The 19,833-nt window shown below is 39.0% G+C and overlaps 1 protein-coding gene across 3 annotated transcripts in view; it reads right to left on the bottom strand.

The window, feature by feature from the left end:
• Positions 1-4,555: 4,555 nt before the first annotated feature.
• LOC123982049 (RNA-binding Raly-like protein) overlaps positions 4,556-19,833 on the bottom strand; it is a 62,842-nt gene continuing 47,564 nt past the window's right edge. For 2 of the 3 annotated variants that reach the window (XM_046067427.1, XM_046067507.1), the window contains 6 exons: positions 19,387-19,434; positions 17,897-18,078; positions 11,955-12,071; positions 10,190-10,359; positions 8,930-8,968; positions 4,556-6,880 (listed from right to left, as the gene is read on the bottom strand). In XM_046067427.1, coding sequence (XP_045923383.1) covers positions 8,936-8,968; positions 10,190-10,359; positions 11,955-12,071; positions 17,897-18,078; positions 19,387-19,434 — 550 coding nt within the window. In that variant the 3' untranslated portion in view covers positions 4,556-6,880; positions 8,930-8,935. The remainder of the gene's footprint in view (positions 6,881-8,929; positions 8,969-10,189; positions 10,360-11,954; positions 12,072-17,896; positions 18,079-19,386; positions 19,435-19,833) is intronic. The other variant, XM_046067586.1, reaches the window with a different exon arrangement.

The raw sequence follows: 19,833 nt of genomic DNA, 5'->3' as shown, positions 1-19,833 counted from the left end.
CCTTTAGCGTTTAGGGCTCAAGTTAGCAATGGTAAGCAACAATAAATATGCAATGTCTGGTTAGACTTTCAAATAAAAACGTTAACGCTGTGAAACATCGCCATTTTGAAACGGCACGTTGTTAAAGTAGGCACCAACGGTACTTGGTTAGGTTTAGGAATACATCATGGTTTGAGTTAAAATAACTGTGTATGTCAGTTAACTTGTAAGTTAAGTAACGTTACTTGTGCAACTCACACAATTTATGTAAATTAAATAAAAGTATTAAATGTTGACTTTTTGCTTCACACAGAAAACAAACACCAGTCTCCTGGTAGCTCCCTTTCTGGCCCTCAATCCACCCGCTTACTCTGGCCTTTCTGTTAAACCTTTACAGTCCAAAACTGACGTTACAGGTTTCCCTCACTGTGTTGAACTATGATTCTATGGGGATCCCCAGTGCGTTACAAACTGATGCCGATGGGTCTTGACCATGCGTCCATATCAAGCGGGAAGCTTCCGAACAGAGACCTGATGCAAACGCGGAAGTCCCTTAAACCTGCATTCTATCGAATGGCCAGCAGGGGGCGACTCTTTTGGTTGCAAAAAGAAGTCCAGTTCCATTAGAAATAATAGTTTCATGTCTTCTTCAACACAACATGATGTTCATTTAGTAAATTATGGTCCCATTTAGAGGAAAATAGACCATAAAGCAGAGTATGCTACAGGGCGGGATTATCTATGATTGACAAGTTATTACCATAACGACTTGTCAAGGCTAGACTGACTCGTACCCACAGCACTGTGTAAATTTAACCAGAGCCATTGAAAAAGCTTATTAGAAGTTGGCTGTGCACTTTCTGTGTTGAGTACATGTAGTTTTAAGACGCTAAGCTTGCTAGACAAAATTGTCAGCCCTGTTAAAATGACTGACTTAAAATGTTTATGTGAATTACAGATGCACCTAGCTAAGCAAACTAGCTAGCGCCACACACAGACGTTAGCTCCACCGTCTCGTCCAAATATGGTCACGTCCAGCGCCGCTGGTTGCAAAAACTCAACATGTTGCTACCCTATTGGCCAAACTCGAAGCTTCAAAATGGGTGGCGTCACCATGACTACGTCCACTCCTTATATATAGTCTATAGTCCATATGTGACGAGTTGGGAGTGAGAACATGTTGTATTGACCCCAATCCATAAAAGGGACTCAAAATCAGATTCATCAAAGTACTGTCCCATATTACTGCTTACTGTCATCAGTAAAGTGATGGAATCCATTGTTCTAAAACAACTACAGGATACCTCTGATAAACAATTTGGTTGGAACAAATTACTGCACAGTCGACCTTCTCAGTTTTGTCCCAGGTGTAGAGCAACATCCTTGATAGAGGCAGTGAAGTGTGCATTCTTGTGCTAGATATAAAGGTTGCATTCGACCAGGTTTGGCACAATGGCCTTTGTGTAAAGCTCACGTCAAAGGGCATAACTGGAAGACTACATATATGGCTCCTGAATTACCTTAAAGGAAGATCAACCAGAGTTGTGCTCTCAGGTCAGTCTTCATCATCATCATGCATGGATGTCCCATCAATGCATCAGTACCTCAGGGATCTGCTCTTGGCTCATTAGTATTCTCCATCTTCATAGATGATGTTGTGGAACAATGTGGGAACAACATGTTGACTCCACCATCTTTGCACCCATAACATTGCAAAATGGGTGGTGACAAACTTAAACAAAAGACCTGAAAAGTTGGCTGATGCCTGGATTGTCACGTTCGAGTCCAGGAAGTGTAAGGAAATGGTCCTGTCAAGAAAGTAAAATCTACCTCTCTTCTTTGGGAGCACTAAAATCAAATTCAGAGAGTAGATGGAAATTCACTATGCAATGACAGAAAACCCTTGCAAACATCTGCAAATGTGCCTGGATAACATCTTGGAGCTCTGTGGAAGTTGACCAACAAGATTGATCCAGAGCCAATGTCTACAGAACCCAGGTCATCCTGCCCAGCCAGATATCATCCAGGAAAAGGAACTAAAGATCATTGGAGGATGAGGTGGATGAGGTCACTAAAAGATTATGCCATCCAAAAGTGAGCCGTCTTTTCAAGTTGCACACTTCCAACTATCCAGCAGAAATGAAAGCACTTCTACCCTCAGTTCACGTCCCTGGTCGAACTACTCAGAGGTTACCAACAAGCCATGCCTTGTCACTCCCCAGACACCTAATGCCTTGACAGGAGCTTTCTCCATTCTGCTGTAACAACATGGAACAGCCTTCCCCCTGCTGTTTTCTGTGACATTACATCAAGTAGAGTTCAAGCCTTCAAGAAGAGACTGAATAAACACTTTCTCAACATGGGACTGTAATCCTAAAGCTCAAGGACTTAATACATACACAAATCAGGCTCATATATATTCCTGAGTAGCTGCAGATCACTGATTGCTTCTCTGAATTGTGTTCATGAAGCTTCAGCGTAAGCACAAGAAAAAAAGAAAAGGCTAGTTTTATTTAATAAATTCTCACTTTTTACACTGTACTGATCATTACATACTTACCTAATACAAACTACTAATACCAACATGAATTTTAGCCGTCAATAACGGGACAATTTTCCCATATAGACTGGTTCAAGAAGAGTGTAAAATATTGTTCTGGTTAATGTGGATCAAAATTCCCTTTATTTACTTTATTGCTTTAAACATGGAGGGACAACACATATTAAGTCAATAAATAAATGTAATGTAAATGTGTTAGATTTAGCCAAGACGCTAGTTTTCATCCACAGTGCCTGGACAGGTTGATACCAATACTAAGTATTTATGCTCACTTTAATACACAGGAGAACAGGAAACTAAACATATTCACATCCAGTTCTGAACTTAAACAAGAACTTTGGATCAGAAATGAATGTTTTGATTGGGTTGGTATATTCTGATAATCATCTACAGTTATTAGTCAAGTATAAAATGACCTGCCAGGGGCGGACATGTTGCTATGGTCAGATTGTATTAGTTATAGTGATATCCGCTGGCAGCCAGCGAGACTGGTGTCATTAGTGAAATACAAGATGACAAGCTGCCATTACGGTGTCCAGTTGTCTGTTGACTGACATTAATTTGACATGTATTCAAACACTGTGCAGTGCAAATTGCTAAAGTGTCATTTTGATGGCAACTGTGGCACAAGCGCTGCGTAATCAACTAAATAAATCATGATTAAATGAGTAGTTTGCACTGAAGGAAGATGGTATGGTAATGAATGGATTTTTAAGTGGCACAACTAAATGACGCACCAAATACCTCTGTAAACCACCTTAGTAATTATCACGTCTGTATTTATGTATGGCACTTTACAATAAAGCCAAAAGGTTTCTTTGTCCTTCAGTTCATATTTATTTGTAAAATTAAGTGTTGATCATTGAAACATTTGACTAGTTAAATATATGACACAAACATTTTATTGACTTATAAGAACACAAATAGTTATCTACAATGACGATGAGTTTTCTAGCCTTACAACAGTTGGAATATAGACCATTTTTTTGTACAGGAACTGAAAATACAAAGTTACAGTAAACATGCCTTTTGATAAAAATATCTTTACAAAAAATGTACATTTCTATACAACAGTTGTCAGTTACACATCTCTACAAGCCCCACGATCCTGGTTAAAACCTGCAACGATTCCAACAAACTGTCAGTATATTGTTTCAGCATTATTTTAAACTTAATAAAAATTTAGTCTCCTTTAGTCTATTGATATTTGAAATAAACATGATAAGGACTATTTACAAGGAAAAATAAAAGTGGGTACTGAGCCAGAAATGTCTAAAAGTGACCCAGATAAAGTACAACAGTTAAAAGCAATTGTTTATGTTTTTTTTATAGTATTTTTGCAATTTTTTTGTCACATCACCATACTGTGCATTGATTAACAGGTTACCAGCAAAAAAGATTAACATGTAGCAGAGCCATTTTCCTTAGACATGTTTTTGGATACAAAAATAGTGCTAAATATTACACATTATTGTCATTCACCAGACACTTATTTTCAATGAGCTGCAGGACAGATGTTTTATTTTATGTCTTTTTTTCAGCCATCACTGCCAGGGTTGACACTTGTGTTCATGAAATTGTGCAAGGTGACCATTCCTTCACATTGAATTAAATCTCTGTTTAAAAGGTCTGTTCAGCCAAATCACAACAATAATAATTTCTTACTTACCCCTGGTGATTTGGTTTTATCTGCCCAGGTTTTGTGCTAATAAGATATAATACCAGTGAACAGATTTTCATTTATGGTGTTCAAAACTTTAAACAATTACAAATATTAAACTATAAAACCATCTTCAAATAGAATAGTTAAAACTGTCGGCAGAGGCATGTGTGGATTTCCCAGAGTAAATAGGATATTGTTTCTGAAATGATTTTTTCAAATCCCATTTTTTATGCTTCAAGTGCGCATCTCGTTTACCTTGATTGCCCTGGGGAGGCTACAAGTCTCAGGGGCCGATATCCCAAAGCCTGTGCAAATAAAACCACAATTCCTTGCTTGACTTGACACCACTAGGCTTCAGGAAATGTTTTTTTTTTTTTTGTAATTTGGGTGAAACAACCTATTTAACTACCAACAGCACTGAATCAAATGAGTAAACTATTTCATAAATTCAGGATTTCTAATGCTATTCAGTAAGTAAAGAATAAAGTTATTCCAATGACAAGAGGCCTGTTTGCTTTCATGCGGTCACATCTACTTTTAAAAGAAAACATCCTCGGGAGGAGTTATGACACGCTCACAACTGGACGTTCATGCTTCAGTCTGATTGAAATTTGACACTGAAACAGCGAGTCTCTCCAGCGTCCAGCCAGGCCTCTCATTCAAGAAATATTGACTGTTTATATCACTGCCCAATGCAGTTACACAAGCAGCAGAGAAGTAGAGATGTCCCTTGGCTGCAGTGAGTGCAAGGATAACCCTGTGGTGTAAAATGATAAATAAATCTAACTTGTACCTTGAACGAGGGCAATGAAATTAAAGCGTTTGATAAGAAGCTGTTTGCTAGCTCCAGTTTATGCTTACAACCTTGTTTATGCTATTTTCTCTCACTTGCTTTTCACCATACAGTGTGAGTGAATATTGCCTGGTGAAATCCTGTCTGACTGCACCTTTAGCAGTGTTAGCAACTGCAGCTAAAATATACCAGGTGTGTCAGCTGATTGCTCAGAATTATGACTTACATCAGCACTATTAAACCTGTTTAAATAGTGGTCAAAAAGCTTTTTTAAAAAGGACTTAAGTTGTTGGCATAATGTTGGCTAATACACATCATCAGCCTAATTGATGCTACTGACCAATCAGCTGACACACTTGCTGCATAACAGCTGTAGATCCCCACACCTACCTCCTTCTGAGAATGGCTTTAAAGTAAAACTTAAAGCTTGAGACAACAAACATGCCCATGTCACATCCTTGTTTGGGGTAAATTTGTTTGTTTTGCACACTGGGGAAAATGGGCAAACATTATGTGAATAATTAACAGTAGAACACGCTGATATCCAGACACAATTCACTTTGCGACAATTTATTTAAAATGAGGTTAATAATAAATCACTCAGCAGAAGCTCAAGCTGCATTTAAATTTTCTGAATGTTAGCAGCTCCATATGGCAGCAATATAACAGACTAATCTGAACTGGTAGCAATCATGTACATCATGTTAGTACACTGCACCAAATGAGTGCAATCATCGAATGCTGGGATGCTCTGCTTTGTGTCTGACCACAGTTTATACTTCACTTTAATTGGCATTTTATTAAATGATTAATGGAATACTGTTTGTATTGTCTCACCACTTACTTTGCTTGTTTTAAGGCAGCACTGGACATTGTGTCACCTTAGATTATTCCATAGTTATTCAGAAATGTAAGCGATCTGGATCACACACTTAGATAAAATCAAAGCCTCTCAATACATAACATACAACTTCCACTGTTTCCAAAAAAAACTTGCCTTGCTCCCTTGCCTGCATAAGACAGAATCGATGCAGGATGCAGAGGGATGTAGAAGAGGAGAAGGAGAAAGGGCGTTGGCTCCTGAACAGCAGCAGTCCATGTTGGGATGCACAAGCTGAGCAGGGAGCAGCGCATTCAGACGTTGGGGCACTGCTCCCTGGCAGGAGGCCTGTGCCAGTGTTGGCTCTCTACCACAGGAAGCTCTTTCTGCTTCTGAAACTTGGCAGGAGTAGGAATATATGATGGAACAGCCCCACAGGGCATGTGTGTGATAAATGGATAAAGCTGGATAAAGTTATGCTCACAGCTATTGGCTTATGTATGAGTCAAATCCAAACCAGACAGCACCGATGTTTCATTCATTTTCTGAAAACCATACTGCTGTCGCATGGTTTTGCTGAGTGTCATTTATTCATTTGATGTTTGAGCAACAACATAAATTCATTGAAAAACAGCGCAAACACATTTCATAAAAAGCAGCAACAATTTGATCATCAACAACATGTTCTCTTCTTTTCACGTAATTTAATTTATAAATCAGAATAAAAAAACATTCATTTACTTCCTTTTCCGTTTTATTTTTTTCAGGAACAGGAGTAGCGCATGATACTGTCAGCCTCTTGCAATGAAATATAAATTGCACAGAGAAACCAATGATGAAAACTCAGGCCAATGCATTAAAATAGGTCTTGGATACATTTTCTTTAGAGAGCGCATCACATTTGGTTTGCGCTGCACAGTTGGGCATCTAAATGTAATTCAGCAGCTCTTGAACGCAACTTACAGTCCAGAATGGGTGTCTTGATCCTTCAGAGAACCATATTCTGTCTCTCCAAGGTGATGATGAATTCTAATACCAGTGACTCGGGATTTCTGCTGCCTCATCCTGAAGTGATAAAGGAGAAAACTGATGAAAACACATTATAGGACTGTTGTCTCCTCCTCAAATATGGTGGCTATTTATAATGCTGTAAATCTGACGAGGATTAGGCTGAGTTTTAAAGCTTGTGTGTTTTGAATGGCCTCAGAAATATCTTGGGAAGTGCAGAAATATTTGCTGGTAGCTGGAGCTGCCTCCCTAATCCTTCTGGACATGACTTATTGAGGTTCTTCTCACAGTGATTTTCTATCCTTGGTAGGCCCGCAAGCAAAACATTCACATGTCCACAACAACCTCAAGTGGGATTTTTAGGTTTTTAAATGTATGTGCTGTGAGGAGGTTTTGTGAATCCTCTACTGATAGAATTTTTAAAACGGCAGACATATGGAGAGGAAATAGAAAACTGCAGTGTAACATGTGGTCTCTTAAGAGGTGGATTGAACTGGGACATCAGATGCCCGGATGGACAGATGTGTGGCATTAGCTATGAACATTTTTGCTAGTTCGTACAGTACATTTTTTTTTTCATAGCGGTATTCATTTTAACATATTATTCCAATTTGAGTAAGTGAATAAAAACAAACTGTAGCATTAAAGAAGAAAGAATCACTGGTTTTATTATAAGCCTCATTCATTTTATTATCAGCCTCACTCAACAATAACTAATCTGATTAGTGCAACAGGTCAGTACTTCAAGTCGGCTATCTTCAGTGTTTATAGGTTATTGGTAAGTGCTGAAGTGCTGTCAACCACTTAAATCTTCTTCTGGTTTGCTCCCGGAGTTTAGCATTTTTTAGCAAAAACAATTTGACATTTTGGGAAATACGCTTATTGGCTTTTTACAGATTAAACATGATGTGTTTTTAGTGAGCTTTGCTGGTAAACAGATTTTCTCACCTTTGCACAGAATCAAGGTAGCTGTTTCTCCCTGTTTCTAGTCTTTATGCTAAGCTAAGCTAAGCTAACTATCTACTGGCTCTAACTTCATACATTATTTAGTTACAGACTTGACAGTGATATTGATCTTATAATCTAACTCGCGACCGAAAAGCGAATAAGCATATTTCCTGAAATGTCTTACTGTTGGTTCAAGCTAAACCTCAACAGTGAAGAGTATTTCAGTAAACAAGCAAGTGAATCCAGCTTCTAAACAATCAAGATGCATTTGCATGCAATAATACCAGCTACTTTTAAGCTGCCAGAGTTTAGGAATGAATGGGTCCGTAACCACTAGGAGTGACATTTTATGTGTATGATTTGTATCTGGCTTCACTTTTGGCTGTGTCGTCAACATAAAAAAACAACTTAAAAGCCATAATCATTAAAAAAGCATGAAGACTTAAATGTCACTGGTGAAAACATGACTAGAATTTCTTTCTTTTTGCTGATGAAAACTAACAATCAAATGACCAAATTTCTGTCAAAAAGACTTCTGTTATTACTCAAAACCAGGTGCCGAAATGAACACTGCTTTACAGTCTCTAATGGACAGTCACTTATTGGATTTTCCTTTGCTCACCAAGCAGAAGCAAAAGAAGACTGTAACAGAGATTAACTCAATGTTACATCAACAATCTGCGACTCATAAACACAGCTAAGCATCCCCGCTGTGAGGAGCCAGCCAGCACTGAGCCAACTGATGATGTGGCTGCATCATTACCCACACCCTGAGATGCGAGAGGCAGGAAACTCTTTACCTTGGGCCTCGCCATTCAGACCCCCTTCCACACAATTCAATTAGATGAATGTTGTTTATGGGCAGTTCTGGCCCATTGGAATGCCATTTTTGCTCCCTCTGTTGAATTCGGCATTAGCTGCCCTTCAGTGGAGCTGGTCTTCCAAATGTCAAAGAGCTTATGACTGAGGAGATGATTAACGGATGTTTAGAGATGCTCAAGGCACAGTTCAGTGGTTACAGCTTTTAATGAGGACCCGGTGTAAGGCCTTTAATGAGGACTGGCTGCAAGAGCCTCCAGGACCTTTAGCAATCTTGTAGAACAAACTCACAGCTGCTGTAATGGACACTTGAATTAAGCAGATATCCAAAGCTCTTACCTGGTCTCAGTTGTCAATATCCGATACATGGTTCTCTATCTGAAAAGGAGAGAGAGGAAGCTCAAATCAAGGATACAGTGTAGAATTTTAATCTGAGCACATAGGTTGTATTGAATCTTTTCTAAAGGTCATCGCTGATACACGCTCAACGAGAACAGCCACGGCAACCTGCCGAACGGTCTTTGTGGTACATGATCACGATCTGCGATCAATGTGACCTTGAGGAAACAAATAAATCTCTTCCACCACGTCTCTGAAAAATAATGTCTTCTATTAGCGGGAGCAGCAAGCTTTCATCAAGGATAGCACGCCTGTGCTCACCTGGTTAATGGCTAAATATAGCATAATAGAGAGGTCAAAAGCTTGGCCACATTGCATGGCTGAACCCAGATGAAACCAATTACTTTGATGTCAATGGTTGAAAATGAAAAACTGTGCGGTGGGAAATATAACAGAGCGGCCATATGGTTTACTTAATACTTCTGCAAAATTATGGGAAATAATGTTTTAATTGCTGTTCAAAATGGAGGAAAGTTAAAGGGCACAAACATTTGAACACAGCAGTGAAAAGAAGACATAATTACATATTTTATTTTAAATGCTTCAATGAGATTCAGTTTTTAATATGCAAAGCACAAAAAGGATGAAAACCATTCCTTTCAATGAAAATCAATTAGGATGCCAATGTGCCATTTCTGACCTGAGCGCCTTCATCAGACACCAATTTGTTTATAAAGTATAAAATCTTTCCGCCAATTTTCCCATTGAAAACATGGTTATGGGTCATGTGGGATTTTTTTTAAATGGACATTGTCTAGATAGATATCCACAGATCAGCCTTTTTTCTAGCAGTTTCTTTACTTATGCTACTTCTTCAGTGACCTTGTGAAGAAAAAGCTCTTCATTCTTTTCTACATCCACCACTTCACGGTCAGATCCACACCAGTCCACGCTGGTCCCATCTTGAGTCCTCTGCTATAATTATAGCCTGTAAGTATGTGTGAGCCTGTGCCTGTGTGTGGGCCTGTGAAGAGCCTTTCTTCTACTGTTTGAGCCGGGGTCGACAGGGAGAAACTGTCAGTCCAGGCGCCCTCACCATTCACTCATGTGAAGCCCCGCTCTCTCAGATCTGTGGCCATGAATAATTCTGGAAAATTAACTTTCAGAAGGCGAACATTGTCTGCCCACTTGAGATCTCCCAAAGTGCCTGGCTCTCTCTCTCTCTCTCTCCCTGTCAGCCCTGTCAACTGTTTCTCTTACCAGATGGTGGCTGCCCTCCTCATCGTAGTCGTCCTCGCCTCCATCGGTCATCTCTCCCGCCTCCACGTCTAGCGCTCCCTCGCCAGCCTCCTCCCCCGAGTTTTCGGCCGTCTCTGACACAGACTCCTCATGCAGGGAGTCGCAGTTGTCCTCGTACTTTCTCTGGGCCTCTGAGTGAAAAAGGAGGGCACAGAGATTGCACTCAAGAGTGTGATCACACTTCGCATAGTGGTAGAAGAGTTTCTTTGACTGGCCTTTTCTCTTTTCAAACTCAGAAACAAAGCAAAGTGCTGCCACCACTAGTGAGGCTGCACTGCTTGATACACGTCTAGAAGTGACCTAGTAACATACACCATGTCAACACCAAACACTTTGTACGCTACCGTCGTCCATAGAACAGAACAGACACACTCATTTTAAACAATGCAGCTGTATACACCAGGTGCACAAATTCTTGTATTTAACTCAAGCTTTACAAATGTAACCGCAACCAGAAGCTTCTATTCTTAGCTTTCCACTTAACCCAGGTGAGTACATGACTACATGGAGGTGATGGAGGACTGCAGCTGTGCTGCTTTCGCTGTGTAGGCAAGGTGTTAGCGCTCTATGCTAAGCAAGGCTAAAATGTCTGGATACACTAATTGCTCTTGTAAAACTCAACATATATAACTTGAGAAATTTGGGTGTCATGCTAATGTTCTACTTGACACACTGTACCAAATTTCTTTTAAATGTTTTATTTGATTTTAAATTTCATTTTTAGATACCACACATTGTTGTTGAACAATGTATACTGTATTTTTCTGAAGAACACAAATAAATTAGCAACCTTGGTGTCATCTTTAAAGTCAAAGTTTAAGATAAACACATTAAATCTATGGTTCAATCATGTTTTCTGCATCTTAGAAAGAGTGGACCATTACTCTCCAAAAACCTAGAAATTTTTATTCACACCTTCATCATTGTCTTTGCTCTCTGGCATCTGCAAACAAAACTTAGCCGCCTGGGCTTTTAACTGAACCAAAAAGACCAAATTCCATAAATTCTGTCATCCCTGCACTGGCTACCTGTTTTTCGAATTGATTACAAAGTCTCACTGGTACCTTTAAAGCCCTGAGGGACACAGACCCAAGTTATATTCAAATACAGATGGGAGAGACCAAAACATCTCAAGGACAATTTAAAAGCCCAAGAAGTTAAAATTTTTATGGTAAATTACCTTGTTAACTGGCTCTTTTACCACATTTTGGCCCTTACATTTTAAATATTTCTGCATCCCACCAGCTGCTAACTGTTTAAACAAACATTTCCTTCTGAGCAGAAAACCTTCATCATTGTTAGCTCTACAGTCTAGTTTAGTTTTCATTCTCACTCAAATCACACAACAGTTTGCCTGGAGGATGACCAAAACATGGTGTGATTTATTTGGTGTCCAACTGTCATGGAGTTAAAAGATAAAATGCTTCAGAGTTTGAAGAAAACATTGCAAACATGCACAATGCAACATGAAGTCTGAATGACCTTCACAGTGAGCTGCACTCCGAGACTGTCCTGTAGTGTAAGGCATCTATAAAGACCTCTCATATAAACTGAGTCAGCGTGGCGTTGACATCTGTCTATGTTATGATGGAGAGCTCTACTGCTCTTATCTCCCACAATGTCACTAAGACTTATGGCCAGCGTGTGTGCCCTTAATTTCCCTTCCTCCGTGGTTGGTTGTCCTTTTCCCTTTTTTCTCCCAGCTAGCTTTTGTTCTGCTTCTCACCAGACTCGGCTCTCTGCTGCTTCTCGATCTTCTCCAAGCGTCCCAGCAAAGAGTCGATCTTCATCTTGATCTGAGTCAGCTCCCGTTTAATAGTCTGAAGCTGGTCCGTCTTCACTGCTGAGGAACAGAAAGAGATTCATTTATAGCTACTTCAAGTTGGGTTTATTTTGTCCTAATTTCATTTGTACACTCATTTTAACGATGCCACTTCATAAAGTTTATCACAGACTGCATGCTGTCATCTGTTAATACTTTTAGTTTTTAGTTTTGGATATCATATCATCACTCTGAGTCACACTTTCCTCAGGGAAGAACATCTCGAGCTGGCCAACAGTAAAGTTATCCTGCTGAAACTGTGGACCTGCTGCTTTCAATTTGAAGATTAGTGCATGGCTTACGCCCACCATGCTGTGCAGTGCTGCTCAAGTTTTGCTCAATAATGCCAGTATTTGAACAAGCTGTATGTTATCTTTCAGTTGGCATTACATGATTATATAAAACATGGGGAGTGTTTACACTTTAAGACAGTATCTGATTGGTGCATATTATAAATGGCAGCTTTGTGTCTTCAGGTTTTAAGCCTTAAGATTGTCATGAAATCAAATCCTGCATCCCCCTTTTTTGCAATCGCCATTAAATGTATAAATGTACATTCTATTGGTACCTCTACAGTATAAAGTAATTTTCATTGTCTTTGGCGGAGTCTGCCATTCCCGTGTGATGTGAAAATTGCCTTCACATGCATGAGGGATTAACAGGAAATTATGCAGTATGTTAGTCCAGCATTATGGTTTCAATTAATATCAGCCTCACGCTTTACTGTTCATTCTCCTATAGCCATATTAGAGCTGTGTTTAGTCATTGTAAAGCAAATTGATCAAGTCCTACTGTTGCTGCTTCACAAAATAATCCAACAGGAGAAACACAAGAGTGGTTTTCATTTTGAATTGAAATCTTTATTTCGAACATGCAAGAGAAAGTATAAAAAAATAAAACAATGTTTAAAAAAATAGGAGAAAAAAAACAACAGATGAGCAGCAAAAGTATCCTTCTTTCCTGTGTTAACATACTTTTATCACATGTGCGAAAAGGAGTAGGAAGAAGTAAAACTTATGTACTCCTATCCCTTTAATTCTTACATACCTTCAATTAACAATTTTTATATATATATATATATATATATATATATACATACACACACACACACACACACTTTATGTACACAATTATAGTGACCACCGACAAGTATTTATTTATCTAACCTCGATTATGTACTTTTTCAAACAGCAAAAAATACAACAAAAACCCCATACAAACAAACGAAACAAAAACAAAGGAGCACTCCTACTTTTACTACAGTGCTTCTCGATACCTCTTGAAAATAATTTCTTTGTACATTTTTTTGAAAAGGAATATGTTTGGGCATTGCATTAGGTTCTCATTTAGTTTATTCCACAATTTAACTCCGCAAATTGATAAACATCATCTTTTCCTTGTTGTTCTAAATCTATTAATTTCCCCTTCCCCGTAAATCGTACCCTCCCTCCCTCCCTCCCTCTCAGAGAACTTCTTTTGTATATTCCCAGGCAGTAGTTTATTTCTTGCTTTGAACATGAATACTGCAGTTTGATATTCAATTAGATCACGGTATTTTAGCAATTTAGACTGTAGAAACAATGAATTTGTGTGATCCCGAAATCCAATGTTCTGAATGATTCTCATGGCTCTTTTTTGCATTATGACTAGTGGCTGTAGTGAATGTTGATAAGTGCTTCCCTAAACCTCTACACAGTAATTCAAATAAGGTAACAATAGTGAAGAGTACAGTATGTGAAGTGATTTAAGATCCAGAATGTGCTCAGCTCTTGCTAGGACTGCAATAAAGCAGTCACAGGAATGTATTTGTATCTTCGGTGATAAATCAGTCGCTCTTCTGTATTTCTGATAATGTAGCTGCTCATGGACAGACCAGAAACCACAGGTGTCACACGGTATGGTTATTATTCTATAGGCAAGCATACAATCTAAAACATGTTTCCAAATATAAATTAATATTTCCCTTGTTTAAAAATATTTTTGCAGACTTTTACAGAATAGCCGTACTTTCGGGAAAAGTATAGAAAATTGACAGCTGCTTATGAACTTAATGCCAAATTCAATTCTCAGAATATGTTATAAAATTGCATAAAATAAATCATTATCAAACTGTGTAACACAGAGAACACAACTGTCCAAACAGCAAATTTCAACATAGCATAGGGAGTATACTAAAAGGACCTTAAGCTGTGAAATGTTCAAATGATTCTTTAGCAGATGAAAAGCACCTCATCCCTGAAATATCCACATTTTATTATTTGTTTGAAGTCGAAATGTGAATAACCATTGGCATGTATTGAACATGATGCAAAACAGCGCTTTTGTCTTTTAATCCAGAATAGTAAAAAAAGACTAAAATTTAATTTTAAGGCTTAAGACTTGTGTTTAGAACACTAAGATGTATTAAAAAAACAAACATACCATTGTGTTTCAATTGCATTCTGACATTTTATACACTCACTGCAACTTTGTCTGATCATTGCCTCACTAACAATTCCGCATGAGAAACAAGGGGCACAATTTGCCCTCCTACGGCTTCTGTTTACTGCCTCATGAATAATTGCTCTCCCCTTCCTGCTTTGCTTTGGGTCTTACACTCAGTGTTCACTCTACAATACATTTCTCAGCTTTGGGTAAATGAAGTGTAAGCGTATCATGTCAAAGTTTGAGTCTTAACCTTGATATGTCATATTGAAATAACATCTGCTGGAAAAAAAGAACATCTAAAAAAAGGACGTCACCATTAATTCAATGTGGCCCGTCTCACGGTTGCTGAAACGTGTACTCCTTAGCAGCTTGAACTGAGCAGATTAAAAAATTTAGACTATAAAGTAATAAGATAATCTTATTCCTTAACCCTCGGCAGCTGAAATGTGTCATCTTTTTGAGAGGAGGGGGGAAAAACAGGCACCAGAAGTTGAGGAGAAAACATAAAATTCTCTTTGACACCTATCAGATTTTGTCAGGGCTGGAAAGAGGATGGATGAGTGCTCGGTAAACAAACCCACGAATTCCTGTAAAGCTTGAGCCGGAAAATCAGAGGCAGGAGACACGTACAGAATCAAAACATTACTTGTCTGGTATCATGTCTGCATGAGGCTCTTTAAGTTAGTTTCTTTGATGCATATTTACACCCACGCCACATCACAATGCAGAGCCCGTCCTACAGAAAGCCTGTGGACTATTATGTATGTATGAGCATAAAAACATGCAGAAATTATAACGATCTACGGCCAGAGAAGATGTCAGTGCCTGATAGAAAAATTCTCACTTATTAGCTAGATTCATTAAAAGACGATATTTTAATCTTTCGCTAGCATTCATGCTAAAAAACAACACATGCTGCCCAGGTAAGATCCAATGTATTCTGTGTTGTATTAGTCAATACTGCATCCAAATGGAGCAGGATGATTAGGTATGCATGAGAAAGAGAGAGAAAAGGGGTGTAATAATGCCAGAAGGAAATGTGTGAGGAAATCACAAGAGTGAATCTCATGTTGTTGTGTAAAGCAGCCATCGACCCTTAAGTTACAGAGAAGCAGGAAATCGACCTTACTGGGGGGGGGGGGGGGGGGGGGGGGGGGGGGGTATAAAGGATATCTCGATGGTGGGACACGCTGAAGTGTTTTTATCTCCTTCGCAGTATCACCTGCTTCCAATGTGTACAGGCCAACATCCATGAATGTGCACACCTCTACGCTCACTTCCTTATTCTAACATTATCTGAGCTCGCTCTGGCCAGCTTACTAGTCGTCCTTTGATGATAAGAAAGTGTTGAACAGTTTCTAATTTATCGCCGCCTCCAGGCCTTTTTTCCTTTTGTGCTGTCAGTCACATGAGCTGCGGAGAGAAAACATACACATCCTAATCCAACATCGTTTCATCAACGCAGCATCTTGAAATAACCCGGGCTAAAAAAAAGAGAGAGGGTAAAAAAAGCCATTGTTATTTAATAAGCATTAGGAAAGATTTAGGGATGAGTAATGGATCTAATTTTAGGACCTAATGATGAACTGCAAAAATTATATCTTGTGGATAGTGAGAATCTCTTGAATCACTGGTCTGTGTAGATTAAACCAGACAAAGAGATTTGGGGCTGGTGACGCCGATGTAAAAAAAAGTTACCAGCTGACATACAAACATTAGTGGCATTCTGTGAGCCAGGTTTTTAAAGACACAATGGAAGAAGCCTGATTTTAATACTATTTTTAATACTTGGTCATGCACTGATGTACGCCTACATTACAAAAGACACCTGTACATGATGTGTCTTGGGTGTTTTATATTATTATATGGATACTTTTTTAAACCCCTTAACAAGCAGCACCCAGAATCCAAGCACTTGTTACATTCCCAACGTTACATGTTAAATTCCCAACTTTACATCGTTTGAACACCTCATGATTCTATCAGTATAAACCATTTTGAGATCCTAATATCAGTGTAAACTTTTTTAAATTAACATATTCACATTAAAAGCTGAAACCAGTGGTCTATTATTTTGTCTAATCATTACAGCTCTAGTTCAGTATCACAAGACCAATTCTGACTTTTTGACAGTGAATAAAAACTACTTTATTTTGAACATTGAACAGTTTTGAGCTTGTAAAAAAAAGGATGCTTGTTAAAGGGTTAATCATTTTACATTTAATTTATTAGATATTTTGACAGCGGAGTAAAAGAAAAAGAAAACACTGAGAAGGCGTACTACCCATCTTACACACCCTACATTCAACATGTGGCTCTTAAGAAAGGGGTCAAATGGTATTTATTATGATTGTGCATTGCAGCCTGTGAATTCACAAAATACAGCATAAATTAAAGATTCATTCATCATTCACAGTCTTTATTTAATAGAAAGAACTGCCCTTGTCATGTGTCAAAGTGGCAATCAACAATGTGTGTCAAAGAGGGTTTAATGTGAACAACACAAATCTATCCATCCTCATGATGCTGTTTCTTTATCTCCCTCAAGTGACTGATTACTTGTACAGCCCAAGTGGTTCAAACTGCCCACGCTAAACCACCGTGTTGTTCGGACAAGCTAACCGTATTTTGCTGTCCAATCTATCTAGGCCAAATTCAAAGCAAACAGTGATTTTTCACAGCACTGGCAGGGGCAAATTAGTCTCCCAAACGTACAGCAGCACTGCTTAGACAGAGGAGAGAATTCATTGACTCTGTCCAAAAAGAGGATGGAAGATGGGCTTTCTTTTTTTTCCCCTTCTCTATAACACCAACTGCAACTGGGTCCTCCTGACAGACCTTACCAAGCTGCTCGCGCTGATAACAGCGGCCTAGACAGGCAACAATGAAACAAACACTGTAGCCAATTACACAGGCTACAGATAGAGACTTAACATTTAGCAAAATACAGCTGACCACAGCTCCACAGAGATGGCCCCAATCTCACATTAATTACATTTAAGAGGTTATAATGCATCACCAGTTAATCAGAAGACCAAATGAGATCCAGATGGATCCTGGGTGACAGGAATAGCACTGTTTACTGTCTGAGTGCTGCTCGCAAAGCTAGGATTATATTTGTGTTTGCGATTTAGTGTTTTGCTCTACATTGCAATGTGGCTTGTTCTGAGCTGCTGGAGTGAATTAAATAGCTTTTTGCAGTGGCACAGCGCAAGTAGTGCAGCTGAATCATGCCACCGTCTTTTTCTCTCAGAGCAATGGTTTTGAGATTTGCATTAAGCCTTCGGTTCTTTGAAAAGGACAGCACGCCATTAGCGTAATTAGGCAGTGCTCTTTTGAAAAATAAAAATGGAAACAAAGTAAAAAAATCTGGCTAGTCCAGTGTGAACACAAGTAAAAAAGCTCCTTATTGTACGTACGTTTGAGCCCGGAGGAGGAGGAGGATGTGGGAGGTCTGGAGGATGAAGAGGAGGAAGAGGAGGATGTTTTGACGGGGAAGGAGGTCTTCCCACGGCGGGAGGATGGAGCGAGCACCCTGGAGCGTTTCAGGGGGATCACGGCTCTGGGTGGGGGGGCCACTCTGCCATGGTAGTCAAACAGCCTCAAGAAAGGAAAAACCCATAAAATTACACTTCACTTCTTACACTGTTTCTAGTCTGTCTTTTATAAGAGGCCCTATAGCATTCAGAAAGAGTCCATCTACTAGAGCTAAAAGTTTTTTTCCGGTTATTTCACCATCACTTCTTTCTAAAGCCTATTATCTGTTCCCAGTATTGTATTTCAAGATAAGATTTTCTATGAATTTCTCTTGGGTTCTTTCTCTCAAATGGCACACATCAAACAAAAAGGTAGACATTGCAGTTCAAATCTAACAATATCCCTCTTTCTGTACATCTATCCGGGCCAATAAATGCATGCAAATAATCCCTTCGTGTATATTTGTGGGAAGAAGATGAAAAGAAGAGGGTGCTAAATGTCAAATGAAGGTGTCAGCTATGACTGTTCTCAGTGACAGCAGACGTCTGTCACGGCTCTCAACAAGTTGACATTTAGAAAATGTCTCCGCAGAAATGCACTCTGATCATTGGCGGATAAATGAGAGAGAAAACAAGTGTTCCTTCATCAGCATGTTTGAGTTGCATGCTTGATCTGTTCAGCCATTTTGACAAGTTGACTATTTGAGGGTGCCTCTGTGGGAAGTAGTGAATTACATCTGACAAGAGAAACTTTTAATGAGGAGGAGTCATAAAATCTAAAGGTAAGCCCTATTGACCGTTTGCTAAACCTCTACCCTGAATCATGATTGTCCAATTCGTAACTAGGCACGCCAGGTCTGTTAAGCACTGGATTTCTCCACATTACTAACATCCTGAAAGGCTGTTACAGTTTGAAAAAAAAAAAGGACAAAAATGAGACACAAAGTATGACATAGAAAGTAAGTTATATCATACAACCCAAACAGGATTATGTTTGGGTTGTATATTCTTATCATACCTACAATACTGGGACTAATTGGTTCCACACTGCAAAACAAGAATAGTGCTTTTTCTTCTTATTTGTGTCTCCAACATGGTAAGGATGCTAACTTTTGGCCTGGAACAACAGCAAAAAACGATTTATGTAGCTGTCAAATGCATAGTTAGGATCTAGGGCTGTCCCCGACTAAGGATTTACATAGTCCAATCAGAATCGTCAAGTCCTGCCTATAGTCGACTGATAGTCGAATCATGTGTTTTTGTGCACGGCGATTGCAAGCTGAAGCTAAACTGAGGCTTATTAGGTATTGAGGCTAAAGTCAATTGCGCTGTGCCGGCAAGCAAAAGTTCTTCTTATTTTATTACTCAACGAATTGATGAAATAATGAACTAAAATCATTGTTAGCTGCAGCCCTAATGTGAATGATACATACCTGCTGTAGAAGTCGTCCCTGTAGTACTCGTAATCAAATTCATAACCACTACAAACAGAGAGATGGAAGGGGGAGGAGGATGGCAGGGAGAAAGAGATAAAGAAAGGGATGGGTTTTATTAAGGGGAGACATTTTGGATCTGTCAAAAGTAAGCAGATCAAACTCAAGCTGTTTTGACTCAAATGGACATGCTCCAGTTTATGCCTAAAGCTCAGAGCAGGTTAAGCAGCAAGCCTAAGCCATGCTGGCATGCAAAAACCACACATCAACAACAACAAAAAGTGATATACAGTCAGAGAATGAAAGAAAAATCTTTTCTTAGACCCTGGAGGGGAAAATCCATGTTAAGTACCCACTCACAATGGCTAATTTAGAATTCAGAGAAATAAAATAAAAAGAAGAAGTGCAAAGAAGGAGCTGTTTTGAAATGTTGCTATTCTCACAGGA

The sequence above is a fragment of the Micropterus dolomieu genome, linkage group LG01 (assembly GCF_021292245.1).
Source record: "Micropterus dolomieu isolate WLL.071019.BEF.003 ecotype Adirondacks linkage group LG01, ASM2129224v1, whole genome shotgun sequence".
Taxonomy (NCBI): domain Eukaryota; kingdom Metazoa; phylum Chordata; class Actinopteri; order Centrarchiformes; family Centrarchidae; genus Micropterus; species Micropterus dolomieu.
Note: the sequence above shows the minus strand (reverse complement) of the source record. Positions and strands in the feature narration are given on the sequence as shown.